Genomic DNA, 25,336 nt, shown 5'->3' with positions numbered 1-25,336 from the left:
GAGAGAGAGAGGAAATGGTGGGGTATATTAGAGTAGAGAGATTTGACTAAAGCTTGCATCATCAAAAAAAAAACTCTCCCTATCAGAGTTACAGTACTTTAATAATATTTAACAACACAGCATAAAGAAACGGATAGGGGTGGGCGATATGTCCCTAAAGTAATATCACGATATATCATGGTATTTTCGAGATAACGATACTTTTGGTGATATGACAAAATACTGAATAAAAAAAAAAGATTTCAAGAATACACTACTGCAACAAAATGAATAGCATACAATATGATATGCCGCGCCCCTAACTGAGATATTAAAAAACACAAGAATTTTATCATCAGATTTGTAACAGAAGTCAATGATCCAAAATGATATCATGATACTAATAATGCACTTCATATATCTCCATATATCCAGGATTAAAGTAAAATAAATAATACTGGACAGATATAATCTGTCTCTAGTAGATATATATATATATATATATATATATATATATATAATAGGAAATGAGAATAGTGTACATTTTATTTTGCTAAAAACAGCAAAAAAGTAATACCTTGATGTGATAATTAGGGGTGGGTGATATGGCACGATATTTTAAGGTATAATATCAGTCGTGATATTCAAAAATGTTGGGGATATTGTCGTGTATGATACAATATGGCGCACCCCTTATTTTTGTAATAACTGTATTTATGGCAATATGACAAAACCTTTTTTTCATTAATTTATTTCAAATTTTTATCCTATTTTCTACCCAATTTACAAGGCCAATTACCCAACCCACTCATCACTAGTGATGCCCCACCCAAACCATAGCATAGTGGCATCGCTTATCCTGCTGGACCTATTGGAGCCCCACTTTTTAAGAATATACTACGTCAACAAAATAAATGTTAAGATTTTATTTAGTACAAATAGAAGCGTCTACTTTGTAACAGTAATTAAACAATGATTTGATTATTATATTATTAATGTACTTACAGACTTAACAGAGTCCTTGTCGACTTTGGCCTCTGTTTCCCACACATGATGCCCATCTGAAAAACACGTAAACAAAAAGACATGTTTTGGTGGCTGTTTGACAGATGAAACTCTCGTGGAAGAAAACTTTGGCTGAGAAAAAAAATGAATGGAAGTGAATGTAAAGTAAACGAAAAAAGGAAAAGAAAAAAAAATACAAATAAATGAGGGTGGGTCAAGGTTTATCAAAAAAATCAAGGTTTATTCCACCAAATATTGATTTCTTAATATTAAACTCTTAAAACTTTATGAATATAAACTTGTTTTTTTGTATTATTTGAGATCTGAAAGCTCTGCATCTTTTTTGTTTAGCCATTTCTCATTTTCTGCAAAAAATGCTCTAAATGACTATTTTTTTTTGTAATTTGGGAAAAATGTTGTTCATAGTTTATAGAATAAAACAACAATGTTCATTTTACACAAACATATGCCTATAAAAAACAAAATCAGATTCAGAAACTGATTCAGAAACTGAAGTGATCTCTTAATTTTTTTTCAGAGCTGTATATCTGATATGGTGTGTACAAGTTGAGCAGAAGTACAGGAGACAGGCGTGCACTTTGAACACCATTCTTTTTTTTTTTTTTTCTTTTTCTTGGAATAAAATCAGAACATCTGATCAAACAGCTGTATAAAAGCTACAATCACAAAACTAGTCCAAACTATCTGGTTTATATATTTTTATCAGTAGTATTATTTAAGTATTATATAGACTTTTTTCTCACTTGTAGTTCATTGAAAGCCTTTCAAAGACATCCTTCCTTTTCACCATGTGTTTTTGTAATTTAAAGGCCTATACCAGTCTATACAGAATGTAATGTGAATATAAAAATAAAACTATATTCCTCATAGTCTTAATAAACATGTAATTACATATCTACATTCACTTTAAATCTAAAATCTCCCAATTTTAGATTTATTTTAAATCAGCTGCAAACACAAACAAACACAAAGACAGCTCCCTGATCTCATTTCATCATCCCCTCCATCCTACTCACAGCATTTCTCTCTGTTGCCATCCTCATTAGAATTAGACTTTTTACCACGGGTCTGCTCTGCAAAACCACTTTCGTTATTTTTAAACTCCCTGCTTCTTTTTTCCCCCCTCTGGCTTATTTTAAGGTGTTGACGCTATTGCTTCATCAAGTGAGAGGGTAATGGGGAGCCAGTCAATGACATAATGCATTCTAATGCGTTCTCCCAGTCTGTCTGCATTGCTATACCACCCCGAACACTCAGTTATTTAAAAAAAAATCTGCTTCTCAAATCAGCTCGGAAGCACTGCTCTCTTACCGCTCCATTAATCAGCAGATGGTAGTAATGTGTTGGTAGCTGTGATGCTTTGTAAGGCTGACTCTAAGGGCAGGCTCCATTTCTTAGACATGAAATAGATTTTAAAGTTGAGAAACTTGTAGGAATTTTTTTTCTGTTTCTGTTTCAGGATCTGCTGGCATATCATCAATTTCAATGACTTAAAATGCAGATTTTCAAGAAATTCTGACTTTTTTATATTTTAATCTGTTGCTTACCTTACCAAAAACAAATCCGCAACCCTCCAAGATCCCAACTTTTGCTCTAAAATGTCACACTGTGCTTGGGCCAAAATGGCTCCAAAATGGGCCCATCAAACGCCACTTGTCATTTGCTATGTTATATATTTTTAGACTTTTTTATATTTTAATCTGTTGCTTACCTTACCAAAAACAAATCTGCAACCCTCCAAGATCCCACATTTATCATAAATATGGGCCAGTCTAAAAAGATTTTGCATCTTTTTTTTTTTTTTTTCTACTGATTGCATAATGGCACAATGTGCTTGGGCCCAATGATCGCCACTGGTCACTTGTATTGTAGTTTTTAGGCCGTAGCAAAGCTCTTAAAGCTGTTTTGACAGTCAAAAGAAGCAAGAATTCTGGATTATTTGAGTCTGTTGGTTACTAAACCATTTTTTATAAATTTGGGTCACTCTAAAAACTTAGCAAATTCTTTTTTTTTTTTTGTTCTGTTGGCTCCAACATAGCACACTGTGCTTGGGCCCAATGATCACTATTTGTCACTTATTATTTAATTTTCAGACTGTAGCAAGGCTCTTGTAGCTCAATTTGTTTCAGGAAAAAATTAAGAAAGTGGTACTGCCCTATTTCCCATGTATCTGTAAGCTTTAAAAGACAATGTACAGGCGAGATAAACATGCAGTACAGAAAATAGCCTTCCTCCATTTCCATATTTGATGTTGAGAAACCAATTTCCTGTGATAGAGTCTGATGACATATTAGAACTTTCAGCAACTTTAAACCCCAAAAATTCTAACTTAAGTCTGTTGCTTACTAAAAGAACTTTGAAGCCATTGTTTCTTCTTCTACTGACTCCAAAATGGCACGCTGTCTTTCGGTCCCAATGATCGACCACTAGTCACTTGTAATAAAGTTTTTAGAGCATAGCAAAGCTCTAATATCTGTTGCGACAGTCCAAAGAGGCAAGAATTCTGGGTTATTTGAACCTATTGCTTATTAAATCAATAATGAATGCTTTAATCTTGTTAAATCACACAACATTTGTAATTTTTGATATATTTTAAAACTTTGCCACTGGTCATTTGTAGTTTTTAGACCATAGCAAAGCTCTCATACCTGTTGTGACGGTCCAAAAAAGGAAGAAAACATGATTATTATAGTCTGTTGCTTATTAAACCAATAGCAAATAGTTTAAACTTGATAAATCACAAAAACTCTATAAATTTGGGTCAGTCTTAAAACTTTGCCATACTTTTGAACTACAATGTCGCACTGTGCTTGGACCCAACGATCACCACTAGTCACGTGTATTGTACTTTTTAGACGATAGCAAAGCTCTCATTGCTTTTGTGACAGTTCAAATAAGCAAGAATTCTGGATTATTTGATTCTAAAAACTTTGTACATCTTTTTTGTTGCTCTACTGGCTCCAAAATGGCACATTGTGCTTGGGCCCAACAATTGTGCTTGGGCCCAACTGCCTAAATTTCCTTCGGGATAAATAAAGTATCTATCTATCCATCTATCCATCTATCTATCTATCTATCTATCTATCTATCTATCTATCTATCTATCTATTGCAATTTGTCATTTGCTATGTCATTTTTTTAGACAGTAGCAAAGCTCTCATAGTTGTTGTAACAGTCCAAAGATGCAGAAATACATTTGGAAAAGATTGTTTGATCATTGCTTTAAAAAAATAAAAAATAATGTAGTACTGCTCTGTTCCCCACATATCCTTAAGCTTTTAGAGAGAATGTCAGTACAGATGAAATGAACACAGAGTACAGACAGAAGGCTCCATCTGTATCCATATTTTATGATGAGCATAAATAAATCTTAATTTAAAGTTTATTTTTCAAACGATTGATTCCAGAGTTTAGATTGTTAGGTGATGCATTTAGCTTAGAAGGGGCACAGTGAAAAGTACTTGTTGCTTTTTGATCTTGTTGGATTACCATCTTGTTCAATTTAAGCACAAAAGGAAAGAAAGGTAACTTGGCTCCAATTAGTTAAGAGGTTTTGTTCTCAATTTAAGTTGTTCTGACAGCTAGAACGCTGCGATTCATCAGCGCTACTTCGATGAAATCACTGGAAACAAAAGAAAACGATACATGGAATAAAAAAGGATGTGGTTAATCATTGTCAATACACAGACTGAACCACCCTCTGAAACCGAGCCGCTGCATAGTTTTCCACCGACCTGTTATTCTCATCAAATAGTGTCAAGACAACCTCGTGCAGGTTTGTCCTATCAGCAGCACATTGTGCGTGTGTGGGAGGTGGAAGAATAAGCTGCAACCCTGCGGTGAGAAAATGATTAACAGATACGGAGAGAGATGGGAATAGCAACTTAACTCTAATCTATTAAAGTACTCTTTCCTTCCAGAATGCTTGTAGTGTTAAGAATCGAATGAGCATGAAACAGAGCAGAGATTAGTTAGCATGACAGTAGCAATTGATCTAAACCTATAAGTCCATTTACAGTAGCTACTGTTGCTAAACTGGATAAGTTTTACAGAGATTTAACAAAATATAGCTCTGGAAAAAACTAAGAGACCAATTCAGTTTCTGAATCAGTTTCTCTGATTTTGCTATTTATAGGTATATGTTTGAGTAAAATGAACATTGTTGTTTTATTCTATAAACTACAGACAACATTTCTCCCAAATTCCCAATAAAAGATTGTCATTTAGAGCATTTATTTGCAGAAAATGAGAAATGGCTGAAATAACAAAAAGGATGCAGAGCTTTCAGACCTCAAATAATGCAAAGAAAACAAATTCATATTAATAAAGTTTTAAGAGTTCAGAAATCAATATTTGGTGGAATAACCCTGGTTTTTAATCACAGTTTTCATGCATCTTGGCATCATGTTCACCTCCACCAGTCTTACACACTGCTTTTGGATAATTTTATGCCTTTACTCCTGGTGCAAAAAAATCAAGCAGTTCAGCTTGGTTTGATGGCTTGTGATCATACATCTTCCTCTTGACTATATTCCAGAGGTTTTCAATTTGATAAAATCAAAGTTTTTAAGTGGTCTCTTATTTTTTCTATTTTATTTTAATTTCAGTAGTTTCAGTAGCTAGCTAGCTAACTTTCCTGTTTCACCTTAAATGGTGCAACAGGTGGTAGAGCATTCAGAATTTAAGGTAAAACAGAAAAAATAAAATAAAATAAAAACAAATAAAATCTTATTTCAGCTCTTCATCACAGATGAATTATGGAATGGACTATATTAATACATTTCTGCACCAACTGCCCACTTTCTGAAGACATATGATCGGTGATGTCAGTAATGCGTTACTTAGTGCTACCTAGCTTCAAAAACACAACGTGAAATTTGAAGAAACTTCCAATAAAGTGAGTTTTGGCAAAACTGTTATGTTGAGGCTGTAATAATGTAAAAGTAACTAAATTACTTTTTAAATCAAGTAATCTATAAAGCAACTAAGCTATTTTTTAACCCTTGTGTGGTGTTCATATTTTTGTTACTCGTTTACTTTGTTACTTGTATTTAATTCAGCAAAAATTAAGCAATTTTACATTAAAATGCTTTACACATGCTTGCTTCACCTAAATTGCAAGCAATATAAACAGCTTACATGGTTAATATTTGCCCTTTACCTTTCTTATGTTACATTTCTTTTAAAAAGAGCTACTCTTTTTTTATTAGTTTTTTAATAAAATGTAAAAGAAAATGAATTAAACTCAAGATATGAGTAGAAAATCTGTTTAGTTTCAAATTTACAAATGAAGCAATGTTTATTAACCCTTGGCCAAACAGACTGTATGTAATATAAATGGTTAGGGTGGGGGGGGGGGGGAGTGTACAGTGTGTGTTTATCGAAAATGTGTCTTGATATGTTTTTCACAAAAAATTAGCCAATGCCAATGAGTTTGAGTTAGAAAAAATATTTTTTTGTATCATTTGATGAAAAACCACACAAGAAGGGTGGTGTCCTGGTTAACCAGCAGTTAGGTTGCTGAACGTTAGCGCTCCCCTGCTTTAGCGACATAGATATATCTACAGTATATCGGGTGCTTGAAGGGTTGTCCCAATTTTTAAAGACAGAAATTCACCCTTTCCTGTTATAACTCTCTTCCAAGGGGAAGGTTTACACTCGAAAACAAGGGGTAGAGGTACAAAAGAGAAATTGGGATTGGGCCTTAGTCTTGTAATTTGCGCTACAGCTGCTGCAAACAAATGAAAAGAACTTATTTCTTCAGTTCTCCACTCCAGCGTTAAATGTTGGCATGAAAGCTTTGTTTAAATGTAGGAGATTTAATAGATCAGCTGGTGCAATGCCGCTCAACATCTCTCTGCAAATAAGATCTGCCAGCTATACGAGCGAAGAGAAGAATCAGCGAGGGTGGGCACGCTCGTTCAGTTGTCGTTGGTGGGCTGCCTAAGGATTTGTGCAGCGTGCCTCAGGATGACGTGCTCTGCTCACGTTCTGGTCAGCGAGCCGTGAGGGAATCTCGAGCGCCTCCGTGCCGGGAGCTACTCCAGCGGGGAAACCTTAGACGTCTCGCCAGCCCACCACTAGTAAACATGTTTTTCAGCTTCTGCTCTTTCTTTCCTCTCTTGCTCTCTATCTCTCTTTCTCAATTACGTTCCTCTACGTCCTTCCTCCTCTTTCTCTCTTTTTCTCTCTCTCTATCACAGTCTTTTCCCTCGTTCTTCTCTCTCTTCTCTCCTCTCCGCAGTGATCCGCCAAAGCTTAAACACAGTCATTTAAACGGGGACCCCTGTAGTCAGGAAAATCACTTTGCAGGATCAAATGAAAACAACAACGTAGAGCAAAAAAAAAAACTAAAAAAACAAAACAGACGTTTTAATCTCTCCTTTCCTCTCCTTTGTTTTTTTCCTCCCCCAGCTTACTTGGCCGCGAGCCTGTACGTGGCATACCTTCTCATGTCAGACATGAGCAGCGGTAGGACTGATAACCGCAAGAACTTTCCATACGCTGCCTTTGCAACATCTGTAAAACGCTTCTGTTCCTGCCTACACCCCTGACATCCTAAAGTCACACGCCCACACACATATACACACATACATACATACAAAGACATACGCACACCTCACCTCAGCACTCGTTTATCAGACCGAGAGGGTGGATAAATGTCTACAATTATCAAACGCTCTCCGCAGGAAAACACAGCATGCAGACGAACACCCTCACAACCCCCTAAAAACAGCCACAGGCAGTGAACGGAGCCGAATTCATGTCCTCACATGGTTTAAAGGCTGTATGAACGGCAGGAATGTACACTTATCATCAAAACTAAGAAAGGGCTGCACTCAGAAGGATGTTCAACATTGCAATGCTATTAAAGACAAGATATTGGCTATAACTCTTGGTCATGATCATTGAGTGACACATTGTTCATTGAGTCAACATTGGCACTTACAGACACTTCACTATTTTCACATTAGCAGGCTGAAGTGACTCTATGTGGCTCAGATCTGAATTTTTCATGGCGTTTTGAACGTGCCAAATCCACTTTCAAAATCAGGTCCTAATAACATATCCGATCCATGAACATGTGATGTGAATGTGAACGGTCAAGTTCATCACCAGAATTCATGCGTCTTTTTTGTTTTTACGCATGCGCTATGTGCTTCTCTCTCATACCCACAAAAACAGCAAAAGCAAACCACCTGTCCTTTTTTCACCTCCTCAACCTGAGCATGTACAGTACTTCAGACCAGCTGTTTGCTGTTTCTTCACTCCAGCAAAAGATGCTCCACATATGAGCTGCTAACTCATCCATTTTCCTTTATAAAGCTGCATGTATTCAAGACAGGGTTAATACACGGTTTAACCAATCAATTTCCATGATATTTTTCATGATTTTTCCTTGCCTTTTCCAAGGCACATTTTCATGACCATACGATTATTAAAACATCAATGCAGACAAGGACAATAAAACCAAAAATCAACAAAAACTCTAATTAAAATGAATTATAGTAGGTCTAGAGCTCCATTGTGTAGGCTTAAACTCTGAGCTGATGTATTTGTTAGCTCAAAATAGATTTGTAGACCAAATTCCACTGACTTTTCCAAAACTTTCTGGCTATTTTTCTTTTTTCTAAACTTTCCTAAATCCACGCCTGGAAATGGCTATTTTCAAATTCTTCATCTTTCACACTTCAGCCTGAGCTGACCTCTTCTGACCGCCCACTGTGTACAGAAGTGGTGAAGGGGCTTCTGATTATCAGAGGTGGGCAGGGCACTGCCAGCAACAGCCACAAACAACAGTCACAAAAGTCGGCCAAAGAATGTTCACACCAGTGGTTTGACGGGTGGAAAATATGATGCATGGCTTAATTACACACAACACACACACACACACACACACACAATGAATATAATCCTGTCTTCTTTTCCTCCTGCTGTGGCTCTGCAGATAAACAATAGTGCATATGACTGGAACTGACTGATGTGAGAACTGCTGTATACCTGCCCTGACACAACACACACCAGCTAGACTGTGTGGGTGCATGCATACGTGTGTGTGTGTGTGTGTCAAGTGCAAGAGAAAGACAGAGAGAAAAAAGGGAGAAGGAGCAAGAAAAAAAAGAAAGAAAAAAAGAAAGAAAGATAAACAGATATCAAATCAGAAAAGAAGGAATAGTAGAGAGAGAGACAGACAATTGAAAAAAAATAAAGAGAGAGGGAGAGAGAAAGAGAGAGAAATAAAGAGGGTTATTAATGCAAATGCAGATACAGAGAGAAAGAGAGAAAGATTAGGAGAAAAATAAAGGGGGTTGTCAATAGAGAGAGATAGACAGATAGAAAGAGAGAGAAGAATAGATAGAAGAAACAGAAATGGGAATTGTGAGAAAGAGACAGTGAAAAACAATATATAGAAAAATAGATAAAGAGAGAGAGAGAAAGAAGAGAGAAAAAGAGGGTAATCAAAGCAGAGAAAGAGAGAGAGAAAAGATAGAAAAGAAAAATAAAGAGGGTTGTCAACAGAGAGACAGAGAAAGAGAGACAGAGACAGAAATAAGAGAGATATCATGACAGAAAGAGAGTAAAAATAAAGAAAAAAGAAAATTAAAAAGAGATATCAAGACAGACAGAGGGGAAAATAACAGACAGACAGACATATAGATAGAGGCACATGGAGAGAGAGAGATAGATAAAAAGAGAGGACAAACAGAGAGAGAGAAAAAAGAATAAAAAAGACAATCAAAAAGAGATATCAAGACAGAAAGGGGAATAATAAGAGTGAGCAAGCAAGCAAAAGAGAGAGAGAGAGAGAGAGAGAGAGAAAGAGAGAGGCAGAGGCATCCCAGTAGTGCTGTGCAGATCCAGGCGCAGCTCCAATCGGACCAGATGTAAAAGCCATCACAGTCATGAGGGAATTCCCTCCCCTCTGAGTCAGAGCACAGGCTTTCCCCAACACACACACACACACACACACACACTCACACACTCACACACTCACACACTCACACAAATACACTCCACGAGGTGTGCCAGGTAAGGTATGCCTAGCTGTTGTTGTGCCAAAATTAAAGAGGGAAAAACTCTCTTGGTTCATTTTCATACACACACACACATATACACATACACACACACACACACACACACGAAAAGACAGACAAAGAGAAAGACAAGAAAAGACAAGAAAAGAGAAAGATAATAGATATATATATATATACATAAGGTAAGATAAGGCATTCAATTCCAAGAAAACTGAAACCAACTGTTAAGCATGGTGGTGGCTATTCATGGATGTGACTAATATCATGTGTCACAAGGGTAAAGAGAGCAGTTTGTGGTTGTATGGACAGATCAGACCAGATGCTGCCTGTCACTATCATTACCACGCACTGTGGTGTCTACTTTGGGGGATAATGCCTTTACAATTTTTACAGGTGTGTGAGCATTCCCAAGGTGACGGGTCTCCTGAGGTAAAACTTTTCAATAATTAATTTTAACACTACTGTCCCATGATTTTTGGCATTGTGTATAAATGTATAAAAGTAAATAATCCCCCCAAAAGGTTGAGTTTATTAAACAGAGAGAGAGAGAGAATGCAAAAAAGAGGGAATGCAAGAGAGAGACAGAATGAAAAAAAGAGACAGAAACAGAGAGAAAGAGCGAGACAAAGAGAGAGAGAAAAAAATAGGAAATACAAGAGAGAGACAGACAAAATAAAAACAACAGAAAAAGAGATAGAAGAGAGAGAAATAAAATAAAGAGGGCTAACAAGGCACAGAGAGTCAGAGAGGGGGAGAAAGAGAGAAAGGCATATAATTAAAAAATAGATATCAAAACAGCAGAAAGGGGGGATGCAAGAAGAAAAGAAAGAGGCAGAAAGAGAGAAAGAATAGAAAGAGGGAGAGAGAAACAGAAAGAGAGGGAGAGAGAGAGGCACATGATTAAAAAATAGATTTCAAAACAGAAAGGGGGAATGCAAGAGTGAGAGAGAGAGACAGAATGAAAGAAGAGAAAGAGATAGGGGGAGAGAGAAAGAGATGCACATGATAACAAATAGATTTTAAAACAGAGCGGGGGAATGCAACAAAGAGGGAGTGAGAGAAAAACAATAGAAAAAGAGCAGAAAGGGGGGATGCAAGAAGAAAAGAGAGAGACAGAAAGAGAAAAAGAAGAGAAAGAGGGAGAGAGAAACAGAAAGAGAGGGAGAGAGAGAGGCACATGATTAAAAAATAGATATCAAAACAGAAAGGGAAATGCAAGACTGAGAGAGAGACAGAAAGAGAGAAAGAGGGAGAGAAAGAGAGAGAGAAAGAGATGCACATGATTAAAAACAGATATCAAAACAAAACAGGGGAAAGCAAGAGAGAAAGAAAGAGACAGAGACAGAGAAAGATAAAAAGGAGAGAGAGAGAAATACAAATGAATAGAGTTATCAATGCAGAGAAAGAGAGAAAGAGAGAGATTCCCTTTAACAACTTTTACAGATGTGTGAGCACATTCCCAAGCTTTCTCCTGAGGTAACTCTTATCAATAATCAATTTCCACACTGCTGTCCCATGATTATTGGCATATGTCAGTGTACAAATCTATAAACACGCCAAAAATGGAGTCTATTAAACACAATACAAACTAACAGAAGCTATTTGGTGTGAGGACACAAACAAGGGGGATATCATTCTCATTATTCCAGCCTGTTTTTGTCAGTGTGTGTATGTGTGTGTGTGGGTGTGTGGGTGTGTGTGTGTGTGTGTGTATTCCTGAAAGACTGGTCTGTTCCTATTTGCCCCTCTGGAGGGAATCCCTTGCAGCTGAGTCACTGAAAACACTTCCTACTTAAGACACAAACAGGCCCGCAGGCTAGCCGGTGCACGTGCATGCTCAAGTAAATAAGTACACACCCATGCACACACACACACACACACACACACACACACACTTACACAATGCATGCTCTATTTATATGCTATTCAGTACCACCACCCCTCTCTCCCAGTCCCAACCCGACCCCAAACACAGACACTGAGCTTGCATCAGTCCTGCGCCGGAGCCGTCAGGGACGAGTGTGGCATTTCAGAAACGAATGTAATTATTTTTCTGGGGACAATATTTCCCGAAGTGGCTCTTCTGAGGAGCGGCCTGTCCTGCTCTCGGGGGAACACACACACACTCACAAATAGCAAGTGCAAGCGCAAGAGCAAGAGCGACAGAGATAGAGACATTAGAGAGAGAGAAAGAGCATTTTAAGCTCATCTTTGTCTGCTCTCTCTCTCAGAAGCATACAGCCGCTAGCATAAGTTGTTGTCTTAATTCTTAACTCTTGTGAACTGTTGTGTTCATTTTGAGTTTAAGAGTGGGACAGTATATCGGTCTTGTGTTATGTATTGTATGGTTGATTGAATAACTGTGCTGAGGCAAATGTGTGACTAAACAAGCACTGCTGAGGTTTTTGTGTACCTAAAATAGAACTAGAAGAGGTATACTTATAACAAAAAAATGCACTGCTGAGGTAAATGTGTGACTAATTTAGCAGTGAGGTATATTTATGAAAAAAAATTGCACTGCTAAGGTAAATGTGCGACTGGAGAAGCACTGCTGAGGTAAATGTGTGACTAGAAGAGCACTGCCAAAGTAAATATGTGACTAGAGAAGCAATGCTGAGGTAAATGTGCGGCTAGAAGAGCACTGCCAAAGTAAATATGCGACTGGAGAAGCACTGCTGAGGTAAATGTGTGACTAAAATAGCACTGTTTTTTTTTTGACAAAGTTAAAAGTGTGACTAGAGAAACACAGCTGAGGTAAGTGTGCGACTAGAGAAGCACTGCTGAGGTAAATGTGTGACTAAAATAGCACTGTTTTTTTTTTGACAAAGTTAAACGTGTGACTAGAGAAACACAGCTGAGGAAAATGTGCGACTAGAGAAGCAGTGCCAAGGTAAATGTATGACCAGAGAAGTGCTGCTGAGGTAAATGTATTTCTAAAATTGCACTTTTTTTTTTCCAAAAATTGCACTGCTGAGACAAATGTGTGGCTAAAGAAGCATTGCTGAGGTAACTGTGTTTCTAAAATTGCACTGAGGTATTTTTATGAGAGGTATGTTTGCTAGGATTTAAAGTGTTCAATAAATATTTTTTAACTAATGTTTTGTTATTGTGTTTTCTTTTAAGGAGGCAGGACAAAAATACATTTTAGGCTTTTTTAATATATTCAGTGGTGAAAATGGGCAAAAATGAAAACCTGCACAAAAACTGTATCTTGTTTTTTATCTGGCATCATTATGTTCAGTGCAGTAAAATTCAGATTAATGAATTTTAGGAGAATATTTGGTACTTGTATACTTTTGTGTACGTTTTGGTACTTTTGTATAGGGTAAAATTCTTCACAGCCTCAGATAAAAGATCAAATCTACATTCTACATCACTTTCTCAGTGCTGCCTACAATCCAGGGAGGAGTATCTAGTGCTCTAATTGGTCTAACACGTGAGCGCAGAAGACCATCTGTTGCTATTTAAAAAGGCTGGAATTTTGAAGGAGGTGTTTATTGGAAAGCGTTGTGGAAAGGCAGCGCGGCTCCTCGGCTTTTGATGGCGGCTGTGGTAAAGAGCCCTGCACTTGCTGCGCAAGCAACCGCGGCTAACCAGAGACCCAGAGACGTGCGGCAAGGGGAGGAGCTATCCGCCGGCGGTGTTAAACGCACTCGCGTGAGCTTAAGCACTTGTTTGTGTGCACTTGTGCATGTGTGTGGCGTATATGTGCTTTAATTAGTGCACAATAAATTACACGTGAAATGTTTTTTTTTTTTATTATTATTATTTCCATGATTACTTGCAAATAAAAAGGTGTCTATTTCTTTAAAAAACATTCCAGTTGCAGTGGAGTGAACTGCTTTTATGTTTAGAGTGATATTCATTTGAATTTGTAGACTAATAATAATAATAATAATAATAATAATAATAATAACTGAAAATGAACAGCTTTTTGAGTATTACATATTTATTGTTTCAATTATAATTCACATTTTTAAAAGCACAGATAGCATAACACAGATTTAATCTCTGAGAGTGAGACATTGATTGATTTTATATAACCAAGAGACTTATAATGAATAATTACAGAGAGTTATTATAGGTTTTAACATTATATTGTTTTATTATATGTGCATGATATCTATAAAAAAAAACAATTATACAATTACAGTTGTATTAAAACTATTTGCTTACTAGTATTCACGACTAGTATTCTGTCTCATGATATTTGCTAGATCCATGAAAGTTAGAGAACAATACACTGATCTGCAGGATATTCATGTGGAACCTCCTGCATGGACAATTCTAGCCAGATGCTGCCAGTCATGATCATTATCACCCAATGTGCTGTCCACTGTGGTTGATAATGCCTGCTATAATAAACATGTCCCATCCAGCCTCGCCTTGCCATGAGCATGAGCTGGCCAGTGTTCGACCTCTCTCACAAGGTATCCCCTCACAACGTATACAGAAAATGTTCGTTTTGCATGAGCAGAGCATCCCTACTACTAATCATCTTGTTCTCTCTCATATGACCTGAAACAGGAGTAGCTTGGAAGACAGAACTCCAGAGAACTCCAGCAGACAGACGTCAGGCAATGTGTTTACGTGAGCGCAGCTTCAAGATGGTGTGAAATGCGGAAACGGGCTCGACAGAGCTTACATAAGCAGCCCAGGACAGACAGACAGATACGACGGCCAGAGAGGGGAATGAGAGGAATCCTTCCCATCATGCACCGTCCCGGAAGTGTCTCTCAGGAGGCCGCAAGGAGGGAAAACAAACTGCGTGCGATGGCAATAACAGACCGGCACAGTGCTGTGGGCTTCACAAAAACAGTGTGCAGACCACGGCAATCTGTTAAGTGGTCAGCACGGGGAGAGAGAGAGAGAGAGAGAGAGAGAGAGAGAGGGAGTGAAGGAGTGGGAGAGCGAATGAGCTGGACGGGATTTCTCTTCTCTAGGGGATTCCCTCTGCTTCTCGTCCAATCAGGGCTGAGTTCACTTGCAGAGTCTGCTGCCACATAAACAGCTCGCTGCGAGGTGGAGGATGGCTAACGTGCCAGAACGTATGTGAGGCGCTGGTGTGTTTAAGGGTAGCTGTGGGCTTTGCATGTGTGTGTGTGTGTGTGTATCTGGGTGTGTGTGTCAGAGAGAGAATAGCCAGATAATTAATATTCACTTGATTTACTTAAAAAAGAAAATATTATGGTTACTGATTCAGATTAAACATCGTAACATATAGGTAGTTACATTTATATCTATAATTAACAATTACAGGGAAAAGCTGTGTCCTGTTATTACATAAAAACAAACAAGTGTGTGTGTGTGTATGTGTGTGTGTAAGCTGCAGCTGGCTGAAGGGTGTTTCCATGCTACGCTGCCCTGCTGTGGAATCCAAGGCTTGAACCAGGCGTGGGGAAGCCCTCATCAAAGCTCACCACTGGCCTGCCTGCATGTATTACTCCTTGCCTCTGGGTCCTAGAGTCTGACAAATACAAAACTCAGCATTTGTACGAAGCTTAATTAAAATAGTTAAGATATGTGACCATACACAGCAATTTAAGAAGGTAAAAAAATCCCAATCCATTTTTTTCACCCTCAGATCTGTAGAGTATCGGCCAATTCTGATTGGACGATTTTAGATCACCTTTACCAGATTACCTTTGGTCTCTATTTAAGTCAATTTGACAGCCCAATGTTACGTTAATGAGGTATTCCAGCAGGACAATGCTTGTCCACATACTGCTGCTATCTCAAAAGCTTGCCTTGAAGCCAAAAAGATGCTATTCAAAGATCATCTATCCCACAACAATGGGTTCTTTAGGATAAGCTGCATTCACTCTTCTTGTAAACTCTTCAATAGATAATAGATTGTGATGCTTTTATGAAGTTTATACAGTTTTCAGACATATATTGATCAGCTGTCAGTGTTCCACTCATACTGGATATACTACCTATGTGTTTTAACACTGCTAGAAAATGTGTAGAGGGTAGTTTAGAGTACTCAATTTTAGACTCAGCCCAATGAACCTGAGGACTACACACAGGGAAAGCATTCATGAAATCACTGGCAGGTGGTTTTCCCATTCGCCTCCGCTGCAGCTGTCCTGAGAGGTTCAGAAGCAGGACAGATAGATGGCCTTCTGGTACGTATACATCTTCCTTTGAGGAAGGATCATTGTTTTTTAGCTTCAATCCATCTTAATTCATTAGTGCTTAATGCAACGCTTCGGTAAACCTCCTCTCTTAGGGATGGGCAGCCATCCAACTCAAGTAAGGGGTTTACCCCAAAGACGGCGTAGCCCCCGCGGAGAGAGGAGCAGCCGACGCATTCATATTCATTAGGAAAAGATTCTAGTAGCGGACGCCAAGGAAAATACCGTAAAACGCTGCGCGACTCTAGCCGGATTTCTCCTCGTAGATCCAGTGAATCTACCTTGCAGTGAAATACTGGCTGGGGGAATTGCACCGTGTGGACCCCTGAGCCTAGGCAAGGCCTAGCTGTAATTGTTTAATGCTGGCTGTCAGCCTCCGTGCACTGATGGCTCTGATAAAAATGTATGTGAGGTTTAGGAAAATAAAGAAGGGAATGGGTGTCTCAGGTGGCTATATGTGTAAATACCACCAAAAATGTTATTTTACACTCTAAGAACTAGAGTTGCTTTAAAAGTTTCTTGATTTGATGATTTGATTTGATTTATTTTTTTTTTTTTAGAAAAGTCCAAACAAACATTCTCCTCCACCAGTCTTGCACACTGCTTTTGGATAACTTTCTGCCACTCCTGGTGCAAAACAAAAATCAAGCAGTTCAGCTTGGTTTGCTTTGCCTTGTGATCATCCATCTTCCTCTTGATTATTTTCCAGAGGTTTTTAATATGGTAAAATCAAATTAAATAAACTCATAATTTTTAAGTGGTCCCTAATTTTTTTTATCAGAGCTGTATATAAAAATAGTTCAGGTACAGGCAGGACGTTGGTTTCCTAGCACTCTGAAGAAACGCCTACTTGTAGATCTCAGATATCAACAGCTTTTTCAGTGGACTGCTCTTTTTCCATCCAGACAGGAATTTTGCATGTTTGAAAAATACCAGATTCCAGCAGACAGACGAGGTGATTGAAATAATAGAGAGATCTATTATTGCTATGGAAGAAAAGCAAGAGATGGAGGGGAAAATGGTAAAAGGGCTTGAGAGGGAGAGAGTGAGTCTGCACGTCGGAGAGAAACAGAGCGAGAGCAAGTAAGAGAGCGAGAGCAGGAGAAAGGGAGAAAGCTCGCACATGCCCCCGTTTGTGATTCATTCCTTAACTTGCGGCTGAGCGTCAGAGAACAGGCAATGGAAACTTCTGCAAATGTAAATACGTTTTGGTTAAAAATATAGTGTCTTAATGCACAACACATGGGCTGCCTGGCAGACCCGGCTGTATTTTGACGGGGAGACTGAGGGAGCAGGAGGAGTGAATGGGATGGAAAGGGAAGGACGATTAAAAAAGAAAGAGAGAGAGAGAGAAAGTGTGGGACAGCAAATGAGCGTGAAAAAAACAACAAAAAATGAAAGGAACAATAAAAAAAGGGAGGATGAAAGATGGATCACGCATCAGGCTCACCTTGGGCCTTCTCCACGAACATGACCTTGGAGTCGGGCAGGAAGTTGTGGCCGCTCAGGAGCATCCTCTTGCCTCCTGTGGCTGGATAACTGTCCAGGCTTTGCTTCTCCACAAGAGGCAGCTCCTGGGCAGAGCGCTGGGCTGCAGACGAGAAGATAGAGATGATTGTCAACAGGCCAAAAGTGTTGGGACACCTTATTGTTTCTTAAAAAGGCATTAAGAAAAGTAACTGTCTCTACTATTCTAGGAATAATTTCTACTCATTTCCATCTCCTCAACTCATCCTAAATGTACTGAATGGAGCACCAACCATCATTCCAGAGATTACAGTTCCTCTGCTCCACAGTTACATAGAAATCCTATTCTTTTGGCAAGACTTACAGTCTCCTACAGGGACTTGACAAGAACATCTGTATTAGCAATGAATGCAATGCACTGCTTTGAAGAAGTGTTTGTCCACAAAATCATACAATTATACAATAAAGACTTAAACTCTAATCACCATTAATCACAGCAAATTGTGTGATTAATTACTGTATTTTTTATTGAATGACAGTCATATTTTAATCTAATGTTAACAGACTTAACACATAACACATAGAATTTAAAGGTCTCCTTCCGCTAAAATCCACTTTTTTTAGTTCTTTGTAAAATACTCTGAGTTGTATATGATGCTGCATATGAAACTGTTCTTCAACCGCCATTGTCTAGAGTAGCTAAAAAAAAAATACTCGATCGAGTCGATCAGTAAAAGCACACGGGTCTACGTCAACCCGGGACATAGTATTCAAGGCCTCGCCCACCTTGACTTGGGACCAGCCACAAACAGAGCTGAAGCAGGGCTGCAGCAGAGCTGACACTGTCTCAACAGCTAAAGACTTAAACAGCTAAAAACTTACACCAGATAGTTTATGTTAGCTATCTTGTGTCAGTAGCAACTATAGGTTTAAATCGGATCTCCGGTGGATTCTGCGTATTATTGAGACCTTAAATTTACTGTAGGGAAGCACGGTTTTAAAAAAAGTTAGCACAGCTTGACAGAACACCGGTCAAAGTGGTCTCGTCAAATTTTATGATATAGAGCGGACAGGGGTTGCGGGGGGGTATTTGGGGTCTGACGTTAAGCAAAGTTTAAGGGTTACCTTTACCTAGCACTCAGTGGAGGGAAGGCAGGTTGCGGTGTTGTTAGCCAATCATTTAGAGGCGATATGTTTGCATGTATGAATATTCATGAGCAAGAGCTGAAATCCTGTTAATCCCAAGACCTTTAAACTATAGTACAGATACATTTTCTATAAATATTTTGGGATTAACTCACATCATCATCTGCTTTCCATCTGAACTTGTGCCCCTGGAGGGCTTCTCTTCAGTATAAAAACACAACAGCTAACTCTCTTTCTCTCTCTCTCTCTTTCTTTCTCTCTCTCTCTCTCTCTCTCTCTCACTTAACTCACACTCACCCTTTCGCCTTCTATTAGCGCACTGGCTATTAAAACCACATTAAACCATCCCTGACTATAAATACCAGAGCAGAAATCAATCCTAAACGCATTTGTCATATCAATATGTTTATAGTCACAATTTGCCCGTTAAGCAGTTCTGGCCTCCTTGTCTGGTCTCATCCTCATCAACCAACTGATTTCGATGAGTCACTCTTTAAGAACCAGCTGGTCCTTCATGTTAATGTAGAAGCTTGGAGGCTTCTTGGTAATGTCGATGGTTTTCACAGCCAGGGGTTTGGAAGTGTGGCCAACACCAAACCGAGAGTCAAAATCCAGTTTATTAGTTTGTTATCGCTATATTGGCTTATTAATCTCTGCCTTGTAACAGGTTTGAATAAGTGACAAAGGTGGGAGTATAGCCCATCTGTTTGCCCTGAATACAGAACATGCTTATTGCATTGCATTGGGTGTAGATTTATAGGAATGGCAAAGAGAAGAGCATAACATCATCTCACCTCAAGTCAGAAGAAATGGATGCCCTCATTGTACACTCATTGTACTGACCAACGCTGCCTTTATTACCTTTGTACACTCTGACCCTGTGTGTAATGCTAAACGTTGACCTCATAACTTTCTTATTTTCTTTTGAACATCACTCAAAATGCCTGTATTCTCTATGTAACCAACTGTAAACCAAATGTTGAAATCCACTATTAAAGAATCATTCTTGGAAAATACAGTAAATAACTAGCAGAGGCTTGTTTTGTGTGTGTAAACCTGGCTAGTGTACTATACTTACAGCACTCTATGGGGTTAGATGCCACTTGAAGAGATAACGTCCTGCCATTGGGCTGGTTGATATGGACGCGGAATACCATCCGGACCCGAGTGTTCTTCCGACCGATGTCTGTCTCGCCTTTCCTCAGCTCAATGTCGGAGTTGCGAAGCTTCAGGATTCCAGCACAGTCAATTCTGTGAAGCCAACATAAGAAGGTTTAACCAGTTAATTTAGCATGTGTACAGTGGGATTCTTTGCAACTTGAAGAGGTCCATTGTTGACCAAATCATTTAAAAGATCAGTTATTTAGACTATATATATTTTGCAGCAGTGATCTGCTCATGATATCGCAAATCCAAAACTCTACAGAGGGCTTTTACTTTGAAATGAGGAACAGGTAGTAGGTGTGACCTGAGGGAGAGAGAATAAGGAAAACAGGGAGAGGAGAGAAGAGAGGAAGATAGGAAGAGTGGCTAACATTAACTTAGTAAGTAAGATTTTACAGTTCAAAAGAACTTGAAAAAAGAAACACACTGGCACAACGCATTCAAGCGCTTCATGACTCTGAGCACTGTTCAATTCCCTAAAATTTCATGCAGCACTTGCACACTACTACATTAAAGCTGATGTCCGTAAATTTTTTGATTTGGGGGATTTAGGGCCCTCTCTGGTGAGAATGAGTAATTGCACCGAGCATGCGGAAGAATCATTTTAAACTGGACGGGTGTGATGAGGTCTCCTTTCAGAGCGGATAAATATGATTCCAGGTTCATGTTCAGTCAGAGAGGGAGCCGTTTCAGGTCTATCTATTACACTCCTTTTTGACTTTGGAGCTTGCATCACGTTTCTTTGTTTTTACTACAGGTAAATGAGCTACTAGTTCTGAACAAATACTAAAGTTCCTTAACTTAACATTACTATCCTGCTGCAGTTATCCAGCATGCCAACAGCCTCTGGAACAAATCAAAAGTTAACACTAGGTTTACTCAAAAAAGGGTCTGGATTAAGTGCCACTGTGGTCATCTGAGTAGGTTGAAAGCCTCTGAGGGAGCTGAAAAAAAGGCAAAAAGCTAAACTAGCTGACTGACTACAATCTCTTCTGTAGGCTAACCAACCACACTGTGCTGACTGGGTAGCAAGTGAAGATCAACAATATTTAGTAACTAAATTAATAAAAAAATGTTATTTCATATTACAGTTCTTATTAAAGTGTTACACGCTAGTCTAATCTATGTTAAGATACACCATAGTATGCATCTATGGGCCATCCTGAGGAAACCAACAGACCAAATTAGATCACTTCATAAAATGAGTAATACAATGGTTCTATTGGTCTTTGGCTGTTGAATTAGCAATTGACTTATTATACATTCTAGCTCATTTGATCAAAAACTACATAAAGTGTCTTTTGGTCGTTTTGTTATAATTGGACACAGATGGACTATGGAAACACTGCCTACAGTGTCTGCATGTCATAACCAGCAAAGAATAACTAGCAGCCCTAACTCCAACCATGCAGAGCTCTGTAAGGGGGATGCATAACAGATCAGAAGCTTCTGTGCCACTCGGACCCTCACGCCCTGGAATTGGGACTTCCCTCTCTTTGCCTAATTGCCTCCCTGGTGTCTGTGGAGCAATGGGTCTCTGGTGGCCTCATCCTTCCAGAGGAGATGTGCGTTGGACATCAAGCAGTCGCCAGTCCAGCGCCAGACACCAGCCTGTTAGAACTGCCATTCAGGATCACACTTCTGAATGGCAGGATCAAACATTCACAGCTTGAGCAGTGTTAAATAATGCCACATTTGGAGGCAAAAGCTTTCTTTTTTCAGCGTCTTCATTACTTCATTACTATTTCTCTCGCATTCCCCCTCTATTTCTGGGGGATTTTCCTTCATGGCACTTCTGAGTGGAAAAAGGCATCACTTTTCAGACGGGCCTTTTTAAGAAATTAAATAAAACTTAAGCCTAGCTGGTAAAAAGTACAGGCAGAGAATACAAAGGGGATATGGCTTGGCATTCCAGTTATTTTACACTGGAGCTTTTGGGCTGAATTCCTGGAACCGAGTAAATGTCAAGTTTTACACAAATCTATTTTTCCTCCTCTTCGGTCAGTTAAAATCTGAATAAATAGAAAACACTATAATAGGCACATAAGAACGAGTGTCTGGTGTCAGTCTTAGGCAATGCACATTTTAGTAAAATGTATTATGAGAGCTCTGTTCCTTGGTTTATTGTTGCATGGGCAATTGAATCAAGTCATATGAATGTGTCAAACTGGCCACTTTTTAATATATTTCAAAAACATTCAAAAGTACTGGATGTAGAAAACAAGCTCCATACTGCTGTCTTAAAGAAAGAAAGAGAAAAGAGAAAGAACAATAGATAGATAGATAGTGAGAGAGGGCGAGAGAGTCCGAGGCGATCCGTGTGGGTTGAGAGACATTTCCGTGAAAAAGTGTCTGGTCTCCCAGTCATCCCATTGCTCTTTCCGCTGTTAGCCCTTGATCTAAGCAATATAATTAAGAAACGAGGGAAATAATGGGAAAAGAATGACCTCATCTGCCGCAGCAGCAGTGGACACTGAACAATCAGGGACGCACTTTATACTGAGCGTGTTCATTGGATAAACTACGGCGCCCTTGCATCTCCCAGAGGACACAAATGTGGCTTGTTTTCACGTTTATATTCTATAATCCTGAGAAATCAATACTTCAGTCTACAGCAGTCTCCAACCATGTTATAATGTATATAAATGGTGTCCTACTGCACTACTTACTCTTTTTACAGCTTTTAGACGTCTAGATCGGCTCGTTAGCTCAGTACTGCTTTGTAAATCCAATCAGAAGTCTTTAAAATATCACCTAAACGTGATACAGTATTATCAATAGCAAGATGGCGGCTCAAGTAACCAAAGAAACCCACTAATTTGAGAATTTGTATTGCTTATAATTAAGATAACCTCTATATTACCATTATTTAATGTGTAATTTCAATGCTTTATGGACATTTTCTTCATAACAAGCTTCATAACAAGTGCAAGTAGGGCATCTCTGTAGCTAACTTGCTAGCTTGCTAGTTAGCTAACTTTCCTGTTCCACCTCAAATGATGCAACAGACTGCAGAGGCTGCAGCATTTAAGGAATGGAAAAATAAAATAAAACCTAATTAAAGAAACGAACAATAATAAGTAATTGCTGCACGACCTGCCCACCTTTCTGAAGACATACAGGGGTTGGACAATAAAACTGAAACACCTGGTTTTAGACCACAATAATTTATTGTCCCGATGGACAGTTCTGGTGGAAACAGGAGAGTTGAGGTGCACATTGAATTCTGCAGTGATTTGAGCAGCCGTGGTTTTATGTTTTTTGGATACAATCCGGGATAGCACCCGAACATCCCTTTCAGACAGCTTCCTCTTACAGCGTCCACAGTTAATCCTGTTGGATGTGGTTTGTCCTTCTTGGTGGTATGCTGACATTACCCTGGGTACCGTGGCTCTTGATACATCACAAAGACTTGCTGTCTTGGTCAATTTGTCCTCTTTTGAACTCTGGTATGTCCCCATAATGTTGTGCGCATTGCAAGATTTTGAGCAAAACTGTGCTCTTACCCTGCTAATTGAACCTTCACACTCTTCACGCTCTTACTGGTGCAATGTGCAATTAATGAAGATTGTGCTACCAGACTGGTCCAATTTAGCCATAAAACCTCCCACACTAAAATGACAAGTGTTTTTGTTTCATTGTTCAACCCCTGTATGCTGCCTTTATATTAACTAGCTAGTTAATCAGCATTTCGGTTGCTGAGCTTTAGAGCTCCGGTTCAATATATATCTATCAGGTTACTGAAGGGTTCTCCCAATTCTTAGGTTACTTGGTTCCAAGGGAAAGGGTTACTCTCAAAAACAAGGGGTAGAGCAGACATCCCAAGTTTAGAGAGGTACCCCCGGACCTGGACTTGAAGTGCTGAAATGTTGGTGTCTCCTGCATGAATGATAATAAATTCTAGATTCCAGAAGATTTTATCTCACTTTCTGGCATCAGAAATTATTGGTATTGGTATGAGGTAGACTCCCGCAACTTCTGGGAGTGTTCATTGCATAAACTGCTACACTGATACACTGCTTTCTCCAGTGTATATCTGGACATGAACAAAGAAAAAAATGCTTTAGAACGAAGAGCTAGACTGGGTCTTACCAGCATTCGTCCGTTTTTATTACTGGATGGAAAGATCACTTCAGCAAGCCTCCACACACACAGACCACGTGCATTTAAAAAAACCCAACCCACACCTTCCTGCTGAAGACTGGATCCAGAGAAATCCCCACCGTTGCTGTGGTTTAGACACCACTTTGACATTTTTGTGATCCAGCTCCTCTAGACATAGCTTATCAGGTCATCTGGACGTGCCTACTATCTCCCACCTTGTCCTGTTCTGGCTTTAATTGAGTTCCATCAGATCAGTGTGGTTTGATTCTTATGACTTGATTCAGTCAAGGTTTTTAGGTGTATGAATGTGTGTGTGTAGATTTAGTGGAAATGTATGTGTTAGCCAAGATTCCTCCGCAAACTGCATTTCAAAAAAGAAAAAAAATGAAAAAAGAAGACGGACTGAGAGAGGGAGCACAATGTTTAGAGGTGAGGGTAGTTACGTAACCCTGTCTGGGTTCGACGCCTCAGTCCTACTAGTCCGAGCTACTGGGACGTGAGCCATCAGAGCTGTGGAGGAGGAAAGCCAGGCCAGGAGCGCTGCAGGCTGGACGGCGTGCTGAGAATGAGCCCTGGGGATGCTGGAGGGCCAGAGGGGTGGGGGACTGATGAGGGAGAGAGTCTATGGCTCCTTGTATTCTCGAGTAGAAAACATACTAAAGCAAGTCTTTCAGACAGGCTGAGAAATCCAATGGTGACTGAGGATATCAGGCAGGACATAATGCGTAAAGTTAGTTATTAGGATCTCTGGATAACTAACTCTAGACACAAGCAGTCACTGAGATATTGCCGTGTTTACTTTGCTAAATTTCAGGTTTAGTGCTTATGACTATGACCATTATCTATGAACATGTGACCTCACTTCCCCCAAACGAATTCCAGCCATCATATCCCATATACTCTACATGTGTTTTTTTTAATAGATGATATACAGCGCTGAAAAAAAGAGGAAAAAGAGGAAGATGGATGATCCCAAGCCATCAAACCAAACTAAACTGCTTGAATTTTTGTACCAGGAGTGGCATAAAGGTATCCAAAATCAGTGTGCAAGACTGGTGGAGGAGAAATCTGTGATTAAAAACCAGGGCTATTCCACCAAATATTGATTTCTGAACTCTTAAAACTTTACGAATATAAACGTATTTTCTTTGCATCATTTGTTTTCTGATCAGAGGAGATCCTAACAATGTGATTTTCTGATCAGCCAAAAACAAAAAAAAACTGACTGACAAACAACATGTTTTCTTTTTGATTGGGAAGCAGAATTTAATGTGATTT

At 39.1% G+C, this 25,336-nt stretch overlaps 1 protein-coding gene across 3 annotated transcripts in view; it reads right to left on the bottom strand.

The window, feature by feature from the left end:
• Nucleotides 1-25,336, bottom strand: part of LOC103045210 (nuclear factor of activated T-cells, cytoplasmic 1) — a 104,410-nt gene that overhangs the window by 50,897 nt on the left and 28,177 nt on the right. For all 3 annotated transcript variants that reach the window (XM_049478607.1, XM_049478609.1, XM_049478608.1), the window contains exons 5-7: nucleotides 19,869-20,041; nucleotides 17,628-17,768; nucleotides 985-1,040 (exon numbers count right to left, since the gene is read on the bottom strand). In XM_049478607.1, coding sequence (XP_049334564.1) covers nucleotides 985-1,040; nucleotides 17,628-17,768; nucleotides 19,869-20,041 — 370 coding nt within the window. The remainder of the gene's footprint in view (nucleotides 1-984; nucleotides 1,041-17,627; nucleotides 17,769-19,868; nucleotides 20,042-25,336) is intronic.

Source organism: Astyanax mexicanus, chromosome 4, assembly GCF_023375975.1.
Source record: "Astyanax mexicanus isolate ESR-SI-001 chromosome 4, AstMex3_surface, whole genome shotgun sequence".
Classification (NCBI taxonomy): Eukaryota; Metazoa; Chordata; class Actinopteri; order Characiformes; family Acestrorhamphidae; genus Astyanax; species Astyanax mexicanus.
Note: the sequence above shows the minus strand (reverse complement) of the source record. Positions and strands in the feature narration are given on the sequence as shown.